At 47.6% G+C, this 25,336-nt stretch overlaps 1 protein-coding gene across 3 annotated transcripts; it reads right to left on the reverse strand.

Annotated features, from left to right (window-relative positions):
* Nucleotides 1-1,669: 1,669 nt before the first annotated feature.
* On the reverse strand, nt 1,670-10,464 carry LOC125526585 (aspartyl protease family protein At5g10770-like). 3 transcript variants are annotated; one of them, XM_087526990.1, is made up of 5 exons: nt 10,367-10,464; nt 9,825-9,835; nt 4,050-4,083; nt 3,406-3,946; nt 1,670-2,341 (listed from the first exon to the last, which is right to left on the reverse strand). In XM_087526990.1, the coding sequence occupies exons 4-5, from the start codon at nt 3,538-3,540 to the stop codon at nt 1,670-1,672; spliced, it is 807 nt and encodes a 268-aa protein (XP_087383116.1). In that variant the 5' UTR covers nt 3,541-3,946; nt 4,050-4,083; nt 9,825-9,835; nt 10,367-10,464. The 3 variants fall into 3 exon arrangements, with proteins under 3 accessions (XP_087383116.1, XP_087383118.1, XP_087383117.1); XM_087526992.1 differs by lacking the exons at nt 4,050-4,083; nt 9,825-9,835; nt 10,367-10,464 and adding an exon at nt 7,024-7,040 and having other exon boundaries at nt 3,427-3,925; XM_087526991.1 differs by lacking the exons at nt 9,825-9,835; nt 10,367-10,464 and having other exon boundaries at nt 1,670-2,320; nt 3,385-3,952; nt 4,056-4,066.
* Between the last annotated feature and the right edge of the window lie 14,872 nt (nt 10,465-25,336).

The following is a 25,336-nucleotide window of genomic DNA, read 5'->3' on the forward strand; positions in this document are numbered from 1 at the left end:
GATCTAGATGTGAAGGTCACCGAGATTCAGACCACTGTTGAGAAGCTACAAGAAGAGACTGAAGACAGGAGTGACGCTCCACCGACGCCGCAGACGCGCACACAGCCTACTGTGAGAGTCCGCGGGCAAGGGAGAGGGCGACGGCATCGGAGGTGGCCACATAGTCCTCCTGCTGCCGCCAGGGTTGCTGACGGTGCACGATGAGGATGAGCGGCTCCTCGCAGCTATCTACCGCCGCTCATTTGCGACAACAGAGACGGATGCCCACCGGCTCCATTGAAAAAATGCGAAGACGCTTCAGCTAGGTCTAGAGTAGTCTGCACATAGGTAGGGGAGAGGCCAGCGGCGGAGGCGAGAGCAGCGAAGCTCAAGAGGCAAGAGAACCGCGTCGTCCAGAGGAATGAACCACTTCATCGGCTCCTCCTTGTCCACTGGCTCCATTGAGAAAATGCGAAGACGCTTCAGCTTGGTCTGGAGTAGTCCGCACATAGGCAACGGAGAGGCCAGCGGCGGAGGCGAGAGCAGCGAAGCTCAAGAGACGGATGCCCACCGGCTCCATTGAAAAAATGCGAAGACGCTTCAGCTAGGTCTGGAGTAGTCCACACATAGGCAGCGGAGAGGCTAGCGGCGGAGGCGAGAGCAGCGAAGCTCAAGAGACGGATGCCCACCGGCTCCATTGAAAAAATGCGAAGATGCTTCAGCTAGGTCTGTAGTAGTCCGCACATAGGCAGCAGAGAGGCCAGCGGCAGAGGCGAGAGCAGCGAAGCTCAAGAGGCAAGAGAACCGTGTCGTCCAGAGGAATGAACCACTTCATCGACTCCTCCTTGTCCTCCTCCACGTCACTGGAGGCTCCGATGATGGCTCCGACGACACCCTCCCGCACCCCACCCTGCTCCTGTCGCCGACGCCTACAACAGAGCTGGTAACCGAAAGGGCGATGGGACAGCGAGGAAGTGGTGAAGAAGCTCGACCCTCTCTCCATCTGTATTTTCGTTCTTAGTAATTCTAGTTTAGAACATATGTCTGTCGGCTGAACTGTGGTGCTATTTTGGTCTATGTTCGGATTTTGCGGATTTCTATCTGCCGGTTTATATGTCTGTTTGTTGAATGTCTATTTGTTTCGTTGATGATCTAAGTAGTTTAATTTCATGTTGCATTCTTACTATGAATTTGGTGTATCAGATATAAGGTACACTACTGTGGACGCAGAGATTTAAAAATTGATCGGGCACATCCGCGAACGTATGATTTGGTATGCATGACCGTAGATGCTCTTACAATCAATACGGCTTGTTATCATCTCAGTGAAGTGAAGGGCGTGGACTCTGATGACTAGAGGGGTCGTGGGGCTGAGCACCCCCTCTTGGGTTCTCCTTGTGCATGTGGTTTGGAGACTTCAGACTGATCTTGTACTTTGATTTCCCTCTATCAGTGAAATGATACGCAACACGTGTGTATTCGTGAAAAATAAAAAGAAGGAGGGATCGTATCAGAGCTCTGGCCACAACACAAAGCATTATCCCTGTTTCTTTCAACAATAGCTGTATAGGCGGACAACATCACACCACTCACACACACTCACAATACAATACAATACAATACAACACAATACTGATAGGGTACTGCTACACACAACGTCCCTGATGACATGAGACTGCTGAACAGCAATTCAGCACGCGTTGGGCCTGAACCTGACGACACCCTGGCTGACATCGTAGAGCACCTCAAAGGTACGCTGCTGCACATTGCCGATAATGCCGTGCATACCGTCATCGTCTGTAGGCGCGAACGCGAGGCAGTTCTCCAGCATGATACCGTTGGCATCGAGGTAGACAACAGCGCCCCCGTCCAATACCAGCACGACGGACGGTATCATGACTTTCTCCTGGCCAGCCAAGTCAAAGCACGTGTCCATGAGGCTCCTCGGCGGCGCAGCAGGGTACTGCGTCATGTTGGCCTTGAACGCCGACGAGAGCTCCTGGTACGCCGTTGGTGGTAGCCGCGTGACGACGGTGTCGGAGTCCATGAACGTCCCGGCGGAGAAGACGGTGGGTGGTAGGCTGAGTTGATTTCCGGCCACGATTATGCCCTGGAGGACGACGAAGTAGAACGTCGCCTCCGCTTCGGATCTTACCATCCGGGTCGTCACGAATCCCGACGTGTTGCTGGGCGCACCGAGAGTCAGGAAACCGGAGAGGAACGGGCTAGGCGGCAAGCAGTATGAGAAGGCGTTCCCAAACGTTGCCGCCGTCTGCGACACGAGGGATTGTGCTTTGCCGCCTAGCCCCATGAGCCCGTCGGTTAGGTCATCGAACCCCGTCTCGTCGTGGCTGCACCCAAACTGGAAGCGGAAAGGTGCAACAGCACCCGGGAGTCCCGGCACCATTTTATTTGGTGCGTACAACGACGCCAAGATTCGTGTTTTGGAGACTGTAGTAGCAGGCCATTTACCGTGTCAGGCTAATTAGGCAGGCAATTTGCAGACACTGCAGCAGAGAGAGTAGGTATGGGTGTAGGGCACTGACCAGCTTTGTCAGTCTATTTCGCTCATCTAATAGGGTCGCAGGTAGGCAATAGGTGCATGCAATAGGTGCCCTAGCCTGTATGGCGACATGCATGACATAACGGTCACTGTTCATGAGTGTGACGCATGCAGCAGGCTTATCCTGCATGGTCGTTTTGTGCTGCAATATTCATGAGAGCTCATAGCAGCCTAAGGCCTCATTTGGTTTGGAGGAATTTCATAGGAATTCTAGAGGATAGGATTCTTATAGGAATTATTTTTATTTAGAGCCCTTTGGTTCATAGGAATAGATTTCTATTCCTACATAGGATTGGTTACTATCCTCCACATTTCATATGAAAATAAAAATGAGCCTAGACTCAATGAAAAAATTCATTTGGTGTCAACCAAATGACATCTCATTTTCTATTCCTACTCATAGGATTTAGGATACATGCCATCTTATTTTCTACAAGATTTCTATTTTTACGATAATTCTATCCTATGAACCAAAAAAGACCTAACAAGTTACTTTTTGCTCTAAAAAAGTTACTTTTTGATAGCAATATATATATACGGCTGTTGACCGTGATGGGTCATGGTGGAACCAGAAAGCAGAAACGAAACATTTTCGATGGCACGCGTGACTTTGAACAGTGGATTCAGTAAATACCAACCCTTGTCAAGCGAAGAGCAGAGTATGAATCACGGGCCGACATGTCCAATCGGCGGACTGGAAAGTGACAAAAGAATCTGCCTAAAATGTTACAGTGCCCTACAAAACCCAGTTCGCTCAGTTACTGTTTGAATAGGCCTGCTAAACCAAGTAGTAATGTAGTGCGTGGCATAGATTCCTAGGTCCAGACCGGGGGTGCCGGGGCACCCGGGTCTTGAAAATCCACTCTCAACTGGAAGTTGCTGACGACTGTCGCCGAGCCTGAGCCCGAGCCCGCTAGCGCCAGCGTGTCGGAGCCGTATGTCCCACCGGTGCTCGAGCCGTCGCTGTAGTGTACCAAGTACTGGCAGTCGGAGCTCATGCAGCCGTTTCCCTCCTCTCCGAGCTGCGAGCATTCCGCGGAGCTGCAGGAGATCGCCGCGTAGGTGGTCGACTTGCTGGGGTCGTAGCCGCCCGAGGTGCGCCAGTGCACCCATGACACATTGCTGGCTGTGTCCAGGATCACGGTTTACTGAACCGCCGGGGAGCCGAGGCCGACGGTGATCACATACTCCAGGGTGCCCACGGTGTATCCCAGTTCAGTCGGCACGCTGACCTCAGATTGCTGGATACCGTCGAGGCGGCGCTGGACGTAGGCGGCTCGAACCTTGTCGCGGCGGAGCAGATCCTCCAACGTAGGCGCCTCCTTGGTGGGCAGCGGCGAGCACGGACCGTGCCTGTGGTTCAAGGCAACCGTGGCTCCACCTCTACTGGACGACGATGGAATCATTGGGAAATAAACGCAAGGACGGAAGGAACAAATCGTGAATAAGTTGCAGAAAGCTACGACGATTCGTCCAAACTGGTACTGATCAGTAGTTGTAGGACATACCTTTGGGCTCGGAGCAGACAGCTTGAGGCTTCACTAGTAGAAAACATGGCTTTGGTTCAGGTCGGGTTAGCCCATTAGTCCTGGTTCAGTCAGAACCGGAACCAATGGGGGCATTGGTCCCGGTTCGTGAGCCCAGGGGGCCGGCCGGGCCACGTGGGCCATTGGTTCATATATGTTCATATATGCAAAAGTTCTATATGAATGTGGCTATATGTATGTTCATGGAAAATAATTTTGCTCGATAATCTTTTTGTTCACGATGTTCATATAATTTTTTTCATGTATGTATGAATGTCGATATGAATTGTACATATGATATTTTTTTATTCATAGATGAATATGTATGTGGCTATGTATGTGTATGTGGCTATGTGAATATGCAAAGAAGAGGAGATGAAGAAGATGGTATATTTTCTTATTCGTGGGTGTGTCGAGAGGGTCGTCGATAACTTTAGTACATTTTAGGTAATTTTCATTTTAAGTCATTTTAGGTCGTGGGTGTGTCGAGAGGGCGGCCGAGGGGTCGAGGGTCGTCGAACATGAGAGGGGGGATGATAGATGATGATGAGGGGGGAGGGGGGACGTCGGACATTCAAGAGAGAGGCGGGGAAGAAGGGGAAGAAGAGGGAGAAAAAGAGGAGAGGAAGTCTTCTCCTCCTCTATTCTTTCTTCTTTTCTTTCTTCTTCTTCTTCCTATATGTATTAGTTTTTTTATTTAGGTTGTTAATTAGTAGATATTAATTTTGTTCATATATGTATGGATGCATGTGATATGTATGTATGTATGTATGTATGTATCGGGTATGTCGTTGTCGATATACCCCCTACCCGATAACTTCGACATGAGGGGGTCGAGAGGGGGTCTAGGGTCGCCGAGGGGTCGAGGGTCGTCGAACATGAGAGGAAGAAGAGGATAAAAAAAGAAGAGGAAGAAGAAAAAAAAGAGGAGAAGAAAGAATAGAGGAGATCCGAAAGAATAGAGGAGGATCTCCTCTATTCTTTCTTCTCCTCTTTTTTTTTCTTCTTCTTCCTCTTTTTTTATCGGGAACGAGGGTCGTCGAGGGTCGCCGAGCGGTAGAGGAAACCCTAAATAGCAAGTATCGTGGGTGTGAGATACATGTGGTCGTCGGTGTCGGATACTACATCCACGTCCCGCAAGTGACGTGGGCGACCCTGACCCTCGACGACCTTCATTTCCGATAAAATAAAGAGAAAGAAGAAGAAAAAAAGAGAACAAAAAGAGGTGTCCTCTTTATTTTATAGGAAATGAGGGTCGTCGAGGGTCAGGGTCGCCGAGTGGTAGAGGAAACCCTAAATAGCAAGTATCGTGGGTGTGAAATACATGTGGCCGTCGGTGTCGGATACTACATCCACGTCCCACAAGTGACGCGGGCTTCGACACCCACGTCACTTGTGGGACGTGGATGTAGTGTCCGACACCGACGGCCACATGTATCTCACACCCACGATACTTACTATTTAGGGTTTCCTCTACCGCTCGGTGACCGTCGACGACCCTCGTCCCCGATAAAAAAAAGAGGAAGAAGAAAAAAAAAGAGGAGAAGAAAGAATAGAGGAGTAAGAACCCCTCTATTCTTTCTTCTCCTCTTTTAAAGAATAGAGGAGTAAGAACTCCTCTATTCTTTCTTCTCCTCTTTTTTTTCTCTTCCTTTTTTTATCCTTGAAGCGTTGTCGAGGCCACCCCAAACCCTAGAGAAGCAGCGTCGAGGCCACTAATTAATATTAGTTCTACGTTTGCCACTAATATATCCATCTATCATGTTTGAGTAATAATTGTCATGTTGTCAATATTTGTAGAAACTATGGACACCGCCCGAGACGAAGTACAAAAAGAGTTGTTGGGGGACATAATCGCACGAGGAAGTGATGCCGTCTGCTCGTTGTTTCTCAACGACACCGATGGTCTGGAAGCAGCTGGCTATGATTATGATGGCTCCGGTGACCTAATGCCGGTGCAAGGAGACCGTGAGGACGGCTCCGGTGACCCAATGCCGGTGCAAGAAGGAGACCGTGATGACGTCTCCGGTGACCGAACCGAGTCCGGCCAGGTATATATATTAGTTAAGCTTCTGCTGACTAGCTAATTGATGCATTCATTGTTTTGGTATGTACACATATTAATTAAGTCTTTATTCTTTTTTCTAGCCCTCCGGATCGAGCACAACTTCGGTAAAGAGACGAGGCCCGAAGAAAAAGTTGAGCTCGGATGAAAAGTTTGAGATCATAGCAATCGCGCCCGACGGCCAACCGATTGAACCCCTCCGGACAAAGAGCGCATTTGTTGCTCAGTGCGGGGTTTTGTTTAGGGACAAGATCCTGATCAGCATCCAACAATGGTTAAAGCCGGCTACAGAATACCCTGAGGTGTCTTATGTCAATGATATGCAGAAAAATAATCTTTGGACTGAGCTGAAGTCAAATTTCACCCTACCGCCAGAGGATGATCCAGAGAAGCCAGTTAAAGAGCAATTAATCAAGTCTTTTGCTCTTAAGAGGATGGAAGAACTATTCAGGAGGTGGAAGAAAGAGCTGAATAAGTTTGTCGAAAATGAAGAGACACCAGAATTCAAGGGCAGATATGAGAAGATCAGAGATCACTGGCCCGCATTTGTGGCCCACAAGACATCGGAAAAGAGTAAGAAGATGTCAGCGACAAACAAGCAAAATGATGCGAAGAAGAAGCATCACCATCGCACGGGGTCAGGTGGCTACCTCGTAGCTCGGCCTAAGTGGGCCAAGACTGAGAATGATCTGGTTGATAAAGGGATCGAACCAGAGACAATTAACTGGCCAGACCGTTGCCGGACTTGGTTCTTCGGGGCTGGCGGAACCTTGGACCCTGTAACAGGGAAGTGCATTTGGACGAACGATCAAATGGACATACCAGTCAGGAAGCTTCAGCAGTATATCGAAGCAGCGCAGCAAGGGACGTTCTTTCCAGACAGAGAGAACGACGAGCTCACAATGGCCCTCGGGAATCCTGAGCACCCTGTACGGACACGAGGCACGCCAGGCTCCATTCCGTGGAAGGTTGGGTTTCCGGACGCAGGCGGTTACAAATCCCAGGAGAGGAGGAAAAAATTGCAGCAGACCCAAATGCAGGCGCTGCAAGCAAGGGTACAAGCGATGGAGGAACGAGAAGCAAATCGCAGCAAACGTACTGCCGAAGCTTCCCCCGAAGCTACCCCGCCATCTCAGCGGAGAAGCAGCGTGGCTTCCACCGAGCTGCTTCAGCCGGAGCATGCCTTGACGGCTCCTGCCAGCTATCCCGTGGATGCTATCACGGATTCTCAAAATTGCCACCTTATGACGCAATGGATGAATTTGAAGGTCAAGGCGGCTGTTGGCTCTGTTTATCCTACTGAACCCGGCGCAACTTTTCACTGCCGGCCGATTCCAGAAGGATATGCTAGGGTGATGGTGAATGACATAACGGAGGGATTTGAGGACCTCCAGTTTGACCACCCTACCGGTGAAGGGGAGACTAGGCTGGGGTCTGTTCGGAAGACTCCATACCTATGGCAGAAGGAGCTCATCAACCTTTCGAACTGGACGCCTCCGCCTCCTCCTCCTCCTCCGGCAAGTCAGGGCACTCCGCCTCCTCCACCGCCTCCTCCACCGGCGAGTCAGGGCACTCCGCCTCCTCTTCCGGCGAGTGACGATCAGGGCACTCGACCGGCTCCTTCTCCGGCGCGTGGCGGCACTCCGCCTCCTTCTCCGCCTGCGCCGACGCGCCCGAGTAGCCAGCCTCCTCCTTCTCCGCCTCGTCAGCAAGGGCGGAAGAGACCTGCCGCCGCTCCGGCTGCTCCGGCGTGTCGTAGTCCTTCTCCTCCGCCTCATAAGCAAGTAAAGAAGACAACCACTCCGTCTGCTCTGCCGGCGTCTAGCAGTACAGCCAGAGGCGGGAGGAAATACAGATTCGGTCCTTCTCTGAAGACTCCAGAGAAGTTACCATACGAGAGGACCCCGGAGGAGAACGCCGAGATCGCACGAGAAGAAGTGAGGAACTACTTTGAAGGGGTGAAAGCAAAGAAACATCCACCTCCGGAGGAAAAGGTAGATCCGGTGAAAGCGAAGCGCACTCTGGCTGCCCTGACAAAACCACCCAAGTCTCCGCCGAAAGGAAACTATGAGTGCATTATTGGAAAGGAATTTGCCGAAGCGGAGCGGTCGGGAAGTACTGTCAGTGATCAAAGGTTGAAAGAACGACGAGCTGGGAAACAAATTGCCCAGCTCGGCGAACAAGCGAAGCAATCGTGCCCCCCGCTCAAGGTTCCTAGCGACAACGTCGCTAATGATCCGAGAATGGTGCCCGGTTATAGCAATCTTGGCGATTACCTGCCCGACGATGTACATTATGATTTCATGGAGGTGCAGATACCAAGATACGAGTACGGGAAGCCTCTCGTCAAAGATGAAAGATCTCTATCAACGATGATGCGAAGATTGCATGATTGGTACTTGAAAATCTGCAGAGACTCTGGGGGGAGGAGTACTTTGTATGTGAAAGTTAAAAAGGAGCATGACCTCGTTGGAATTGAACTATTGCCTGTTCCATTCGAGGAGTTCTTTCAGTTTTTCAATCAATTGGCCCTCGATAAAACAACGGTCACCTGCTACTGTCTGTAAGTAGTACTACTTCTGTTATTAAGTCTCTCTATATAGCTCTGCTCTTTCATTGCATGTATTTATAATCATCCTCACTATATTATGCAGATTGAAGATCGCCGAATTAAAGAAAAGACAAGTCGGTGATATTGGGTTCATTAACACATATCTCATAGATGCAACTCAGGTTAAATTTCATGCCGCAGATACCGAGGCCAACTTACTACGATCGTTGGTAATAAATGAAAACAAAGATATAATACTCTTTCCTTACAATTTCAAGTGAGTGTTACTGTCTTGTGCGTATTCGGTTTTCCTTATATATTAGTCAAGGTTATAGTAATGTAATTGATGAGTTATGCATGCATGTGCAGTTATCACTATATTCTCCTAGAGATTAAGCTTGAGTAGGGACTAGTAACCGTCTTAGACTCAAAACGAAAAGATCCCCAGGACTATGCGGACATGACTCAAATGCTCGAGAAGTAAGTTAAATCGATCATTATCCACCATATTAGCAACTTTGTTCATTTCCTGATATATCAAGTAATTGTTTTCTTTGTCTGGCAGGGTTTGGAAAAAATTCTCCAAAAAAGCTCCAGGACTCCCAAAGAAGCTGCAATTTAGACACCCGAAAGTAAGTACTATAGTAGCATGTTCCGCGCATCACCTATTGATTCAAGCGCTAGTTTCATCAATACCATTTGGCATTCTTTCTTATCAGTTTGATTGACCTCTATTTCTTGTAAAGTGGTTGTGGTAGGAACAAGGGAATGATTTCTATGGATACTACATTTGCGAGTCCATCCGCCACACGACCTGTGAGTGGGGCTACACTAACGAACAATATGAAGTACGTAAATAACAACATTCACAATTTTATTTTATTACCATCATTTGTGTTGAGTTTCATTCATTCATATATATATGTATTGACCCCCTTCTTCAAATTAGATGTTTTGGAAGCGGGATGAACTCCTAGCACCAGCTCGCATGCGAGCAATTCAAGAGGAATTGGCGGCATTCTTTCTTGACCATGTGATCGCTGAAGACGGAGAATACTATATGGACCATGAGTCCGTATGATTATATTTGTAAGAGATAATTATTGTATATATGTAGCCGGTAGTGTCGGATAGATATACGAGAACTTGTTGTCCGACCAATCTCTCGGAGACGGAGAGGTGGTCGATATCACTTCTCTCTGTATGCATATATGTTCATGACAATCTTCTGTTTCCTTCATTTGCTTACTAGCTAGCTAGCGTGTCTAGTCCTCTCTATACGTATGTATAGTACGTAGCGTCGACCAAGCACGGACATAAGAGAGGACACTTCTCTCTATTAATTATAGCTAGCTAACACAATATATGAAACACCTAAATTAACCCCCCAAAACCCCAACCCCCCCCTTTAAAAAAAACAAAAATCTCAGCCACAGAAATGCTGACGTGTGGATGCCTATTGGTCCCAGTTGATGCCACCAACCGGGACCAAAGGGTCTCCTGTCTGGACTCCTCGCACAGGCCACGTGGAGGCCCATCTGTCCCGGTTCTGGATTGAACCAGGACTAAAGGGACATGGCATTAGTACCGACCCTTTAGTCTCAGTTCAGGAACCGAGACAAAAGGTTCTTACGAACCGGGACAACAGGCCCTTTTTCTACCAATGCTTGAGCTCGCTCGATGAGAGGATCTTGTAGGTCTGGTCGCCCCCTACACTGCCAACGAGACCATGGCACGTAATCGACACCATCAGGAGAATGAGCTTCGAGAAGAAGGCCATGGGCAGGTGCAGCCGCGTATCGTCGTGCTTGCCTTGCTAGCTACTAGTGATCGAGTGAGTGATTGCAGCGGCTATGCAAACAACGAAGGGGCCGGGCTACTTATAGGAGGAAATGCAGCTTAGGGAGTACTCAGGAAATTTTGCATGTGTGTACTCAGGAGTATCGTCGCCATGCAGTAGTGCGACGGCGTGAGAGGTAAACATCAACGCAAGAATCTTTCTCATGATGTGGCTTCCTAGAGTCGATTTTCACCAAAGTTATTTTAGCCGAAACCAATAACTGCACATGCGGCAGGAAATGGATTGTCATGAAAGAACGGATCAAGTATTAGAGTCGGTTGCAAAGCAAAAAAGTCGACTCCAATGACTCACTCGGTGAGTTGGATTTCGTACGGACTATACGATAAAAAGGTTTCTTGCGGTAGTTCGTTGCAATCGACTACTGCAATAATCGCACATGTGGCAGTATTAGGGGAAATAAGATTGTAAAGAAAGAACCGGCTGAATTGTTAAAAGCCAGCCACTAGTGCGGTTAAGTCTATCACACACGGTTAAAACCTCCTTTTCCACATGGGTGTGTGAACCGTTGCCTTGCAATGTTATTCAATAGGGGTGCATCGCACACTCGCTCTGGGATAACCATGTGTGATAGGATTTGAGGATGCAGACGTTTTTGCAAAAGCAATCATATGCAACGCCTGAACATATCGCAGACCTCATTTTTGAGGTAGGCGTTTGCGATACATACAAAGTCCCACACATTTTGTCCGTAGAGATCATATGGGATGATAGACCTGTCGCACGCGCTATACTGTGGCGCAACATTTATGATGCGCCGAACATCAAAGACGATTCATAAAGAGACTAGATGTTTGATAAGAGGCCTACTATACACACTCTACTCTTCCACGCCATTTGCTATGCAACATACATCACACACTTTTTATACTCCCTTCGTTCATTTTTATAAGACATTTTAGACAGTTGAAATTGAACTGTTTTAGGTGTTGTCTTAAATGTCTAAACAGTCTTATAAAAATGAACAGAGGGAGTAATTGTAAATGTGTGATGTGCTATCCATATTTCACACATTATATATTAGTTAAGTATGTGCAATAAGGGTGCATATCACACACGCTCTTTAATGGTGTATCATTTTCAATGTGTCTATCATCATGCACATCTTTGGAAGACGAAACGTGTGTGTGGTAGTGGTTGATCAGACATATTTGCCGATGTCAAAATGTGTGTGTTGTTGGAGTTCTTTGCACTCGTTTTGCATCAACAAAACGTGTGCGTAATTAAGGCTCATCGCACAAGTTTTGCTTTGTGAAACCATGTGCACTGTAATAACCTGCATAACTCGTTTTTCCCATAGTTTAATCCCTACAGTTGAAAATTCACAAGAATTTGAATGTGAAAGTAGGCAATCACATATTTTCACATCCATCATACATACCCAATTTACATAGGTTCAACCACCATTGCATAATTCAAATCACAATAGCATATGTTCAAGTATTACAGAAGAACCAAATTAAAATAAGAACCACAGTAGCATTAAAGATGATAAAGAGAGAGGCGAAAGAGAAAGAGATTCTGATTGTTGGGTGTAGGTGAAGAAGTTGAATGCTAATATTGTGCCCTCCTCCATGATGGAGTAGACAACTTTAATCTAACCCCTTGTGATGACCCCCATCATCCTTTCCCATCTTGAAGAAGACTTCTAGTCATCATCGTAGTCTGTGTAAAATACTTTCGTTTTCATCCTTATGATAACCTATCATTTTCCTCCACTACCCCGGCCGGTGGGCGCTACCACACACCGCCTCACCGCCCTGCCCTCCCTTCAACCTCCCCCACTGTTGTTGCTAGCCACCGCCCTGGCCATTCCTAAAAACCTCTGGTGATCCATTACTTCATCCTAAGATAGATGGTGGGGCTAGTTTTTCTCCGGCAAGGTCTGGCCAAGAGGTTAGGAAGAAGAAGAAAAAGTGACTGGCACGAGAAAGAATTTTAGGCACCCGAAAATAGCAAATCCGTGTGTTCTTAGGAGTATCGTCGGCATGCAGTAGATGTGCTTGCATTATTGTGCATTGACGATGGTGTTCGTGCACGCATCACCCCGCTTCCCGTTTGCCCCGCCGACGTGGATAGCCATCAACTTTGTGGTGCAAGCTGGCAAATGAAAGCACAGCAGCACAGCACAACACGCATTCTGTAACCAGCAAAAAAATTATCTTGCCATCCTATTGATTGACAGATCTACAAGGCAGTTGAAGCGGAGGTTCTTTTTAGCTCAAAGGACACACCATCATCGATGAGAATGTTCACAGCGACACTCAGCAGGCCTTGCAAACTACATAAGGAGTAGAATCTAAGATATATGATGGGATGCGGTCTACCCCGGGCACAGGCTACAGGGCATCTCTACATTTGTTTACTCCCTCTGTTTCAAAATAGATGACCCAACTTTATATAGGGCACCATGGCACGCATCACCCCGCTTACGGAGGGAGTATATCTGTTGGGAATAAACCATGACCTGGGCACGATGACGACTGTCGTGCGTGCGCCGGGTCGGGTCTAGCAATGAGGTAATGCATACTACACCTGGGAATTTTGTTGCGGTAAGTAGCATGTAGTATGTGATAGAGTGATGTGGATCGAGTCGGTTAGATCATTCCGATGAACCTAACTTCTGCTTGTCCAGATGAGCTCGATCCAGCGCCAGCCATGGTGAAGTAGGGGCCGGTGATGGCAGAGAGATGGCGGCGGTGGTGTGCTTCCCGTGAGCACCGCGCTAACCCTAGATCGGTAGGGGTTGTAGATGGGGATTGTGGCAGCGATTAACCTCGTGACTCGTGCCCCGGCCCCCACCTCTGTTAATATAGCGCAGGTCACAGGGGCCCACCAACCATGGTTTGGTTGGGCGCCCCCGATCAGGGCGCGATGCAAGGGCCCGTTCGACCCGTTGGGTTCGAACGGGGGAGAGATCAACCTAACATTCTCCCCCTTGATCTCAACTTTACTTTTAACCTTATACTTTCTAGTTTATTTGTTTCATCACATATTGGTACATAGAGCATGTTTCATCGTCACAGCTTAATTGCTGATAGAATCATACAGCTACAACATACGTTTTGTTTAGAAACAATTTTTTTCCTTTTGGGGATATCCAGGAATCATAAGGCTTTCCCGTAAACCCATGCTGGCTAAGTGTTCCTTGAACAGATTGGGTGGTAAGCCTTTTGTTAGCGGATCCACAAGCATATCCTTTGTCCTTATATGCTTGAGACTTATAATTTGATCCTGAATTTGATCTTTCACAACATAATACCTTATCTCTATTGTTTTGGCAGCATTACTCTACTTGTTGTGAGCGTAAAATACTGCAGGCTGGTTGTCACAGTATATTTTTAGTGGTTTGTGAATACAAACTATCACTTTCAAGTCGGGTATAAATTTCTTTAGCCATATCGCTTGCCCCGTGGCTTCGAAGCATGCTATGAATTCTGCACACATCGTGGATGATGCAACTATCGACTGCCTGGAGGTTTTCCATGAAATAGCTCCCCCAGCGAGAGTGAAGACGTATCCTGACGTGGATTTTTATCATCTCTGTCCCCCGCAAAATCTGCGTCTGAATACCCTTTTATCTCTAGGGAATCACTTCTCGTGTATATTATCATGTAGTCCTTCGTGCCTTGCACATAACGCAATGATTTCTCTACCATCTTCCAGTGCTCCATGCCTGGACTCTCTTGATATCCACCGAGCACCCCGGTCATAAAAGCTAAGTCAGGGCGAGTGCACACTTGTGCATAGTGTAAGCTGCCAACTGCCGAAGCATATGGTACTGCTTTCATTTGATCGATCTCGTACTGGTTCTTGGGACATTGGAATTTCCCAAAACTATCGCCCTTAACTATAGGAGTAGGTGTGGCTTTACTCGCATGCATATTATACTTTTTAAGAACCTTTTCTAAATATGCTTTCTGCAATAGTCCTAAGACTCCATTGTTCCTATCTCAGTGAATTTCTATGCCCAAAACATTTGTTGCTTCACCAAGATCTATTATGTCAAAATTTGAGGATAAGAACTTCTTTGTTTCTTGCAGTAGACTAACATCACTGCTAGCAAGCAGGATATCATCCACATACAAGATTAGGAAAATATATTTCCCATTTTTAAACTTTGCATAAATGCAATTATCCTCAATATTTTCTCTAAATCCAAAACTTTTAATCATTTGATTAAACTTTAGATACCACTGTCTAGAGGCTTGTATTAATCCATAAATGGATTTCTTCAGGTGGTGTTGGGGATATTATTACTGGAGGTAAACCGGCCTTATGTAGCCGGGTTGACTCTTTGAAGATTAGAAGCCCATGAAGATGTAAAGATGATGGCGCTTTACGGAGGGCCCAAAGGCGGGTTATAGTCTGTAAATGTAAACCGGCCTAGTCATGTAACTTGTATAGTAAGATAGAAAGAGAGAGGCCGAACCGAATACGTTTATAATCCGGCTTCGGGACTCTGTAGTCCGGCGGGCGTCAACCTATGTATATAAAGGGATGACCCGGCCGCGGTTTAGAAACAGACAATAACAACTCGAGAGCCAGACAAAGCGGATTCGCTCCCTGGCCTTCGAAACCCTAGCAATACCAATCACAACTAGACGTAGGCTTTTACCTTCATTGAAGGGGCCGAACTAGTATAAACTCCCATGTCCCCTTGTCCGGTTTAACCCCTTTAAGCTAACCCGTTGCGATGGCTCCACGACTAAGTCCTTTCACGAGGACATCTGCCGTGACAAACCCACGACAGTTGGCGCCCACCGTGGGGCTATCGCACGATGGTTTTGAGTTCTTGAAGGGCAGCTTCGATGGACTCAAGGGATACGCTGTGGGCCGGATGACGAAGATTCGCCGCGGCAAGCTCTACATCGACAACACAGGATGGGGTCCCGAGGCCGATTCAATCGAATACGGGTACCAGGTCCCCTTTGGTGGGATTCACGTCTTCATCGGCAAGATCGGCGAACCGGCCCCCGAGCCAGACATCTGCACCGACATCATCGAAACGGCTCGGCGTGCAAGTTCTTCGCCGGTTCAGCCCAAGGCAAGGCATGTTTTCGTAGGTGTCGTCCATGGATCGGTGTACGAGGACGGACCGGTGTCCGATGGAGAAACCGTAGTCTGCTCTGATGACGAGTCTTCTGGGGAAACCGAATCGCTTTACCAGTTGCAGGATGGCCGGATTGAGGGAGGATCCGAGGGCAACAGTATTCTGGATTCCCCCGGTCTTCCAAACCGGGCAGCCATCTTCATGGCCGGTACACAATCGGCGCCTCATTCATCTACCGCCGCAGCAATGCTCTCCGGTTCAACGACGGCCACACCAGCAGGGGCAAGAAGCTCGGCGCCACCTCTAGCCCAAGTCTTGTCTGATTTGTTCGACGCTCTGGCAACATTGATGTCCGCGGAGGTAGACACAACAGCCAGGGATCAGCATGATGCGGAGATTGTAAAGGTGAAAGATCAGATAGCCCAGACTAAAGCGGACCTCGCAGCAGAGAACGCCAGGATGGCTACGGAGCGGGCCGAGTTGGAAGCACAGGCTTACCGGATTAGACTGGATCAGAATGTTTCAGAGGAAGTCATGAGAAGAAGGTACCGATCACGTCTCCCGTCGGTTTATGAGCCGCAGAATCTTTTCAACACACCAGGCGCAGGAGCTGGTAACCAACCCACGCTAAACCGGGCGGGGGCGCCGGGAGCAGGAGCGCCGGTTCAGCCGCGCACGACGGACCTGCCTCGCCAGAACAACGTTGTGCCATCAACGCCGCCCAGGCATTATTCCAACCCGTTGGACAACATTGTGGCCGCCGCTTCATGCCTGGTGGTCCTCCCAACCGATGGCGAGTCACCAGTTGCAGTGGAAGCGCGTCGGGCCAGGGATCTCCTTCAGACAGCACTAAATCAACAGCAAGCATATTCACACAGCTGTGAGAGGATTCATTCCACTCCCCGTCCAAGCCGGAGTTATAGCAGACACATGGAGGACGAACCGGCCGTGTCCAATAGTGCACGTCGCTGAAATTCGCCACGAGGGAACAACTCGGTTGGGGGAGGTGCTGATGCGCAAGATGTTGTGGACCATTGCCGCGCACGTCGAGAGGTCGAGTTGACAGCTCGACACGGAGCAGGACAGCATACTCCGGTTCACCCCACCGCCTCTGTGGAGCCAGGGGCGATGTTCAGTTCCTTAGGGGTACCGTGTTTAACTCCCACTTTGCGTAATGTGCGACTACCCAAGGATTTCAAGGGACCTCGTAAGGTACCAAATTACACCGCCGATTTGCAGCCAGAGGCGTGGGTGGAGAGCTATGAGATGGCAATGGAGATGTTAGATGTGGATGAGGCGGTGTGTGCTAAATATTTCACCATGATGTTGGAAGGAACAGCTCGCACTTGGTTGAAGAGCTTGCCGACCAACTCTATTGGATCATGCCGAACTGAAGCACCGGTTTATCCAAAACTTCAAGGATACGTGTAAGCAGCCAATGTCAATTGTAGATCTGGTCGCTTGTGTCCAAGAGGAAGGGGAGTCCACGACCCATTGGGTCAAACGGGTCTCGGCGATTTTGCATTCATCAGATCGTATCAATGCAGACACCACAGTGTTAACGTTAGAGGGCAATTGCCATTTCAAACCGTTGAAACAGAAGTTGGGAAGGCTCAAACGTCACTGCAACGACATGTCAACACTCATGGCCGCTTTGGTTAAATATGGCGATCCAGATAATACCAAGGATCCGGATTCAGGGGAGGACAAACCTGAGAAGGGTAAGAAGAACGGCAATGCCAAAGGCCAACAACATAATCCGGTAGGCCATGGAAACGCTGGTAAGCGCAAGGCCGACCGTGGTTTGGACTTTGTCGCAAATACCAACGCACATGAGAATGGCCAGCGCCGTAAAGGCAAGCAGTCCCAGAAGGGTGGAGGTCCAGGCAACAATTTGGAGCGTTTGTTAAATCAGCCCTGTCCAAAGCACGGATCGAAGGAGAAACCGGCATCACATCTCTGGAAAGATTGTTATATCATGCAGGATTTCAAGAATTCCAATATGTTCCAATATGACAGCGGCCCGCCCGGCGGTTCAGGAGGAGGTTTCCACGGGCCGGGTAACGGAGGTGGTGGTTCCGGTTCATGGTTTCCAGGCAATCAAACCGGACACGTCAATCAAGGACACCAAGGCAACCAGGGAGGTTACAACCATCAGGGGAGTCAGCAGCAGCAGTCGGGTTATCAGAGCAATCCCAAACAGCTGAACAGCGGGCAATATCATGTCTTCACTACTAGTTTGTGCAAACATGATCAGAAGCTTCACAAAAGTGCAGTCAACTCTGTTGAGCCGGCAGTACCTCAGTATTTACGTTGGTCGGAGCAACCTATTTTGTGGAGTAGAGAGGATCACCCGCCCCGGGTTGATAATCCAGGTTATTTGTCCTTGGTGGTAGCCCCTCAAGTTGGGGGATACAAGTTCACTAAAGTGCTCATGGATGGGGGAAGTAGTATCAATATTTTGTATTATGATACATTCCGCCGTATGGGGTTGACAGATAAGGATCTTAAACCGTCGAATACGGTATTTCATGGTGTGGTGCCTGGTAAGTCTGCATATCCTGTTGGTAAGATAGCTTTGGAGGTAGCTTTTGGAGATGACTACGATTCAAGGTCAGAAACATTGACATTTGAGGTGGTGAAGATCAAAAGTCCGTACCATGCCTTGTTTGGGCGGCCGGTTTATGCTAAGTTTATGGCAAGGCCATGTTATGTTTACCTACAGCTTAAAATGCCAGGTCATAAGGGGACTATCATAGTACATGGAAGTAGAAAGATTGCTTTGGAGTGTGAAGAAGGCGATGTGGCTTATGCTGAGTCGGTTTGTGCCACGGAGGAGTTAAAATTCTATAAGGAGCAAGTTGATCTGGCAGACATGACCTCCTTAAAAAAGCCAACTACGGAACATGATCCAGCATTGAAGTTCAAATCAGCTACAGACACTAAGATGGTTGACTTTGTCCCTGGCGATTCATCCAAACAGTTCAGCATCAGTGGTAACCTGGATCCCAAATAGGAAAGCGCGCTCATCGAGTTCATCCATGAGAATCGGGACATCTTTGCATGGAAACATTCTGACATGCCAGGTGTACCAAGAGAACTCACTAAGCACACACTCAACATTGATCCTAAATTCAAACCGGTACGACAGTTCCTCCGCCGTTTCAACGAGGAAAGACGCAAGGCTATAGGTGAAGAGGTAGCCCGTTTGTTGGCTGCTGGGTTTATTGTTGTAGTTTTTCATCCAGAGTGGTTAGCCAATCCGGTGCTGGTTCTTAAGAAAAACGGCACTTGGCGCATGTGTGTGGACTACACAGATGTAAATAAGGCTTGCCCTGCAGACCCCTTTGCTCTCCCTCGCATTGATCAGATAATTGATGCTACGGCGGGTTGTGACCGTTTGTGTTTTTTGGATGCTTACTATGGTTATCATCAGATCAAAATGGCAGTTAAGGACGAGGAGAAGACAACCTTTATAACTCCCTTTGGAGCCTTCTTCTATGTTTCCATGCCCTTTGGACTCAAGAGTGCCCAGGAAACTTACCAGCGATGTGTTCAGAATTGCCTTCATAAGCAAATTGGGCGCAATGTTCATGCGTATGTGGATGATATTGTGGTCAAATCCAGAAAGGAGGGAACATTGATAGATGATCTACGGGAAACCTTTGACAATCTCTGGGTTTACAAGATGATGCTCAATCCGGAGAAGTGTGTTTTCGATGTCCCGGCAGGCAAGCTCTTAGGCTTTCTGGTTTCAAATAGATGCATTGAGGCTAATCCGGAAAAGATTGCAGCAATTACGTCCTTGGCTAAACCGGCGTGTATTAACGACGTGCAACGTCTGGCCGGCCGGATTATAGCCTTAAGCCGGTTTATCAGCCGCCTTGGAGAGAAGGCCATCCCCATATATCAGATGCTCAAGAAAACAGATAACTTTGTCTAGAGTGAGGCAGCTGATAAGGCGTTTGAAGATCCGAAGAGGCAGCTAGTGGAACCGCCCGTGCTGGCAGCACCGATCGATAAAGAGCCATTGTTATTATATGTGGCTGCTAATGCCCGGGCTGTCAGCGTAGCCATTGTGGTAGAGCGCAAGGAGCCTGGCAAAGAGTATCCGGTTCAACGGCCGGTTTATTATATCAGTGAGGTGCTCATTGAGTCAAAGCAGAGGTATCCACATTGGCAGAAACTGGTGTATGGGGTGTTTATGGCAAGCCGGAAGCTTAAACACTATTTTCAGGGCCATCCTATCACAGTGGTCAGTTCAGCTCCTCTGGGCGACATCATTCAAAACAGGGAGGCAACTGGCCAGATTGCCAAGTGGGCCATTGAGCTTGGACCTCATGGGCTCAAATATATACCCCGCACGGCAATCAAGTCCCAGGCACTCGTAGATTTCATCAACAATTGGACGGAGTTACAGGCACCTGAGGAGAAACCAGATAATACATATTGGACTATTCATTTTGATGGGTCCAGACAGTTAGAGGGTTCGGGGGCTGGAGTCGTATTAACTTCCCCACGAGGTGACAAGTTTTGTTATGTCCTCCGTTTAATGTTCTCTTGTACTAACAATGTAGCTGAATATGAGGCTTTACTCCACGGTCTTCGGATGGCTAAAGAGATGAATTTAAGCCAGGTTAAGTGCTTCGGCGATTCAGATCTAGTGGCTCAGCACGTGTCTGGCACTTGGGATTCTAAGGACCCACTCATGGCTGCATATCGGCGAGAGGTGGACGCAGTGGCTGGTCACTTTAAAGGTTATCAGGTGGACCATATACACCGGCGGAAGAATGAAGCGGCGGACGCTTTAAGTCGTCTTGGTTCCTAACGTAAACCGGTTCCGCCCAATGTCTTTCTTGATGTATTGCACAATCCGTCAGTCAAAATACCAACCGAAGAAGATTTGGCTATTCCTGATCCGGAGGCTCAGTTGGTGGCAGCTCTGCATGCCATACCGGATTGGACGATTCCATATCTGGATTACATGAACCGGGGCGAGTTACCAGCTGAGGAAATGTTGGCTCGAAAGATAATCCGGCGGTCCAAGTCCATGACCATACTCAACAGGGAGTTACATCGTTACAGTGTTTCAGGAGCAATTCAGCGATGCATTTCTCCTCAAGAAGGTTGTGAGATTTTGCGAGAAATTCATGAAGGGGATTGCGGTCACCACGCCGGTTCAAAGTCGTTGGTTGCCAAAGCTTTTCGCCACGGTTTTTACTGGTTGACGGCGCATGCTGATGCGGAGGATTTAGTCAAAAGATGTGATGGATGTCAAAAGTTTGCCCGCCGTGCGCACGTTCCGGCTCAAGAGTTGCGGATGATTCCAATTACGTGGCCGTTTGCAACTTGGGGGCTGGATATGGTTGGACCCTTCAAGCACTCCAAGGACAAGAAGACCCATCTGTTAGTACCAGTTGATAAATTCACTAAATGGGTAGAGGCAGAGCCAGTCAGCAAGTGTGATGCAGCCACGACGGTTCAATTAATCAAAAAGGTGATATTCCGGTTTGGCTTTCCACATAGCATTATAACAGATAATGGTACTAACTTATCAAAAGGAGAGATGGAAGAATTCTATCAACGTGAGCACATCCCGCTTGATCTAGCATCAGTGGCTCACCCCCAATCAAATGGTCAAGCGGAAAGGGCAAATCAAGAAATTCTACGGGGTATCAAACCAAGGCTTATGGTTCCCTTAAAGAGGATGCCGGGTTGTTGGGTCGAGGAGCTACCTTCTGTGTTATGGAGCATCGACACCACACCCAATAGGTCTACGGGTTACACGCCTTTCTTCATGGTTTATGGAGCAGAAGCGGTTCTTCCCAGTGACATCCGTCACGATTCGCCCTGTGTGGCAGCTTATGTTGAAGCTGATAATGAGAAGGCACGTCAGGATTCTCTGGACCTGTTGGATGAAGAGCGGGATCTTGCAGAAGCACGTTCGGCGATCTATCAACAAGATCTTCGACGTTATCACAGCCGTCGGGTTAAAACTAGAACCTTTCAAGAAGGTGATTTGGTGCTCCGGCTCATCCGGGATCAGACTGATATGCACAAGTTATCCCCTCCTTGGGAAGGACCCTTTATGGTCAGCAAAAATCTGCACAACGGATCCTACTACCTCATTGATGTTCGAGAGCATGAAGACTCACGTCAATCGATGGAGGAGACAAAGCGGCCATGGAACATAGCTCTCCTTCGGCCTTACTATACTTGAAGCCATAGGCTCTTCACCTGTACATATTTATGACAGTGTATATACCATATAATAAACCGGAGCCTCCGTTATAAGCGGGGTATCTGTTCTTTCTTATATCATATGTGTGCTTTTACAAGTTAACGGTTAAAGCGAAGTCTTTGTTAAACCGGCTTTAGCAGCTGCATAAAGATAAAGAAAATCACTAGGGGGCTTGGTCATGTTTGAACCACAGCTACACCTCTTGATAGGCATTTCAGCCACACAAGGAAAAATTTGTGGAGCCAAAGAGAGTATTGTACACAGTACAAACTCAAACATAGGCACACGCTGAGCATCGCTCACAAAGTTACTTGGGGGCTCTTTTTTTGCAAAGCAACAAAGAGTTTGAAAGGACCCTCGTAATTGGCTATCAAGCCATGGCTTGGATGCCTGGTGTATTCACCTAAAACCCCGGGTTAACCTGCCTTCATCAAGTAAGCCACTCCTATCCAGGTAATCCTGGCATGACCCATCGAACGTTTGACAAGTCAATCTTTTACAGACCCTGAACTTGTCATAGTTAAAATGATGGTTGGTTAATTGGAGGCCCATCTTAAAAGGCTTTGTTAAATGGTTTAACTCAGAGGCCTGGCAGCCCATGAAAAGCCTCGATTTGGAGCCTGGCAGCTCGTAAAAAGCCTCGCATATTTTCCTATTTGAATTTTGTTTGTTGACAATCATAAGTATTTTTTGATAAACCGGCGTCCTTGACCCGTTTTGCTTTCCAACCACCAGTTGTTGGCACATGATCAATTATAAACCGGTGGTCATTGACCCGGTCTGGTTTGACTAAATCACCAGTGTTATCAAGAAAATCCGGTAGTTATACCGGTCCGGTTTAATAGATAGACCAGCATTATGAAGATGAAATTATCAAACGTATCGGGTTGGTGTTAAACACCTTTGCTGTATACACGTTTGGTCAATCAATTAGGTATGTTCTGTACATTATTTTTTGTACAAACACTTGATTATTCAGCTAAAGTACTATATACTTCTTGGATATTATGACATGTTTAGCGGTAAACCGCTAGACACTTTTAAGTTTTTTGGACCCAGGAAGGCAAGTCATCATAGGCTATGCATAAAAGATATCCCGAAGGGTGGCACAGATTGTCACAAAGCGTTATGAAACATGCTCGATGGCATGGCAGATAAACAAAGTTTCAGCTATCCGATTACATGAAGCTTCAAAGCGGTTCAAACAGTGCCATTGTTTTTCACAGTAGCCATATAAACCGGCGACCGGATCAGGACTCTTCATCACGACGGTTTGACGGTTGCGGATCAGTTGGTGTCGGCACTTCTTCATCCCTCCCCAGCCGCTGGAAATCAGCCGTTGACCAATCGATTCCAGTTAAATCTTGGAACACTACTTCCTCATGGATAAGATCAGAAGGGTTAATATCAGGAGCATAAGTGTGCTTACGAATCGGAGGCACAAGTTCTTCGACTTCATGGATATCGGCCGGCTGTCTTTTCCCTTCTGCATCATAAAACGGTTGAAAATGGGACAAATCGGTGTCCTCAGCCAATTTGCTGGCCGCTGGCCGCATCTGTTTGGTCATCCTCCGAAGATCATCATTGTCAAAGTTTGAACCGTCTTCTTTAATGCCTGGATATCCTTTAATGATATCCTCCGCTTCAAGGTCTGGAATCCAGGCCTTGGCTCGAATAAGGGCGGTTAATGCTCCTGCTCTCGCAGCGGCTCTTTTCAACTCGACAATACGCGTCGACAACATGCCCAGCTTCTCAAGGGTCTCCTTAATCAATGTTGGCACCGGTTTGTTATAAGCCGCTGTACTAATGGCTCGCTGAGATCCAGAGTATAGCTGCTCAACCAATGTATATGCCGCTTTGAGCTTCATCCGCATATCTGCACCAAGATGAGTGATCTGGGTTCCTGCCAAAGATTTTATCAACATTTTGGTTAGTTTTAAGATTCATTGACTGGTACAACATACATAAGCAGACACTTACCAAAGATATCAGAGGTCATAGCGTTGATTTGGCGCTTCAAACCGGCTAGTTCTTCAACCACCGGTTTCAGGGCTTCCTCGGCATCTACAGATCTTTTGGTCAAACCGGCTTTTTCGGTTTCCCATTCAGCACGATCTTGGTTGAAGGATTCTTTTAATTTTTCCATTCCGGCCAGGGCCTGCGTCAGCTCCTCTTTGGCTTTTGCAGCTTCGGCTTGTTGAGACTTCACATTTTCTTGCAAGTCAGAGTTTTGGGCATCTTTGCTTCTCAGTTCAGCCTGCAACATTGAAGGTATATTCAACAAAACAACATATTTATGCACTAAGTATAAAGCATATAACAAGTTATCCACTTCATACTTGGGGGCTAATGCCTATTTGCTCTCAAATACTACCCTCTATACAAGTCTCCAGAACAATGCAAGCATTATCCTTGACACTTGGGGGCTAATGTATGTTTGTTTTAAACCGGCGGTGTGGATTAAAAACCGGATTAACTTGCCAAGTTAAACCGGCCTTTGGGGGCTATGCTGCAGAACGTTATCTATTTTTTTCAAACATGAGTCTTATCTATGATTGAGGACACGCCTTTGCAAGGATCAATGATGGGATGCTTGAAGTGTTACAAAGACCCGGTTTATGATTAACAATCATAAAACAGCTCTTGGAGGCTACTTAGAATAGTATTTCAGCTATAAATCAATGTACAAGGGAGAAGCATTTACCTCATATCGTTCTTTCATCAAATTCACCAAATCGGCTTCATAATCCCGGTTTGAGTGCAGATGGTTCAAGAAGCTGGAATGAAGCTCATCAACGTTAAGATGAGCATAGTTTGATAAGTCGCTACTCCATTTACCTTTATCCCTGGCAATTTGCTCTTCTTTGGCACTATGCTGAGCCAAAATGATGGGATGACCACGAGAGCTATGGCCTATTCTAGTAATAATAACGTCATCACCTTGGCCTTCAGTATTTTTGGTGGATGATGATGGAATTTCAGTGTCTTTCATTGGATTAGCCCGGTTTGGTTCTGCCGGTTCAGTATCAGGGGCGGCAGGCTCAGCATCTGTTGGTTCGTCAGTATGTTGGCCGTCAAGGGGCGGATCATCAAAAGTTGTTTCAGGATGGAGGCTTTCCGGTTCACCAGTCTGCTCCGGTTCACCTCTTGGTTCTTCTTCTTCGGCAACAGGGTCTTCTGGCGAATTGGTGACCGGAGCTTTCTTGCTGGGTCTGGCTTTGGCCCTGCAAACAGAATAAAAAAGGATTAACATCCTATTCAAAATATGCAGGGCGCATTGAAAGGAAAGGTTTTTCATAACTCACCCGGCCACAGTTTTCAAAGGGGGGGTTGAGTTGCTGTCGATTCACCAGAAGAGGAAGGAGGTGTCAACTGGTAATTTGAATCGGACAGATCAAGAGGCTGTCTGAAATAACCTGCCTTGGGGTAAGAATGGTCAGAAGTAGGAGAGACCTCAGACAGGCGCTTCCGAACCAGAGTATCAGGTAAACCGGTAGAGG

Source organism: Triticum urartu, chromosome 6A (assembly GCF_056163025.1).
Source record: "Triticum urartu cultivar PI428250 chromosome 6A, HENAU_Tu73, whole genome shotgun sequence".
Taxonomy (NCBI): domain Eukaryota; kingdom Viridiplantae; phylum Streptophyta; class Magnoliopsida; order Poales; family Poaceae; genus Triticum; species Triticum urartu.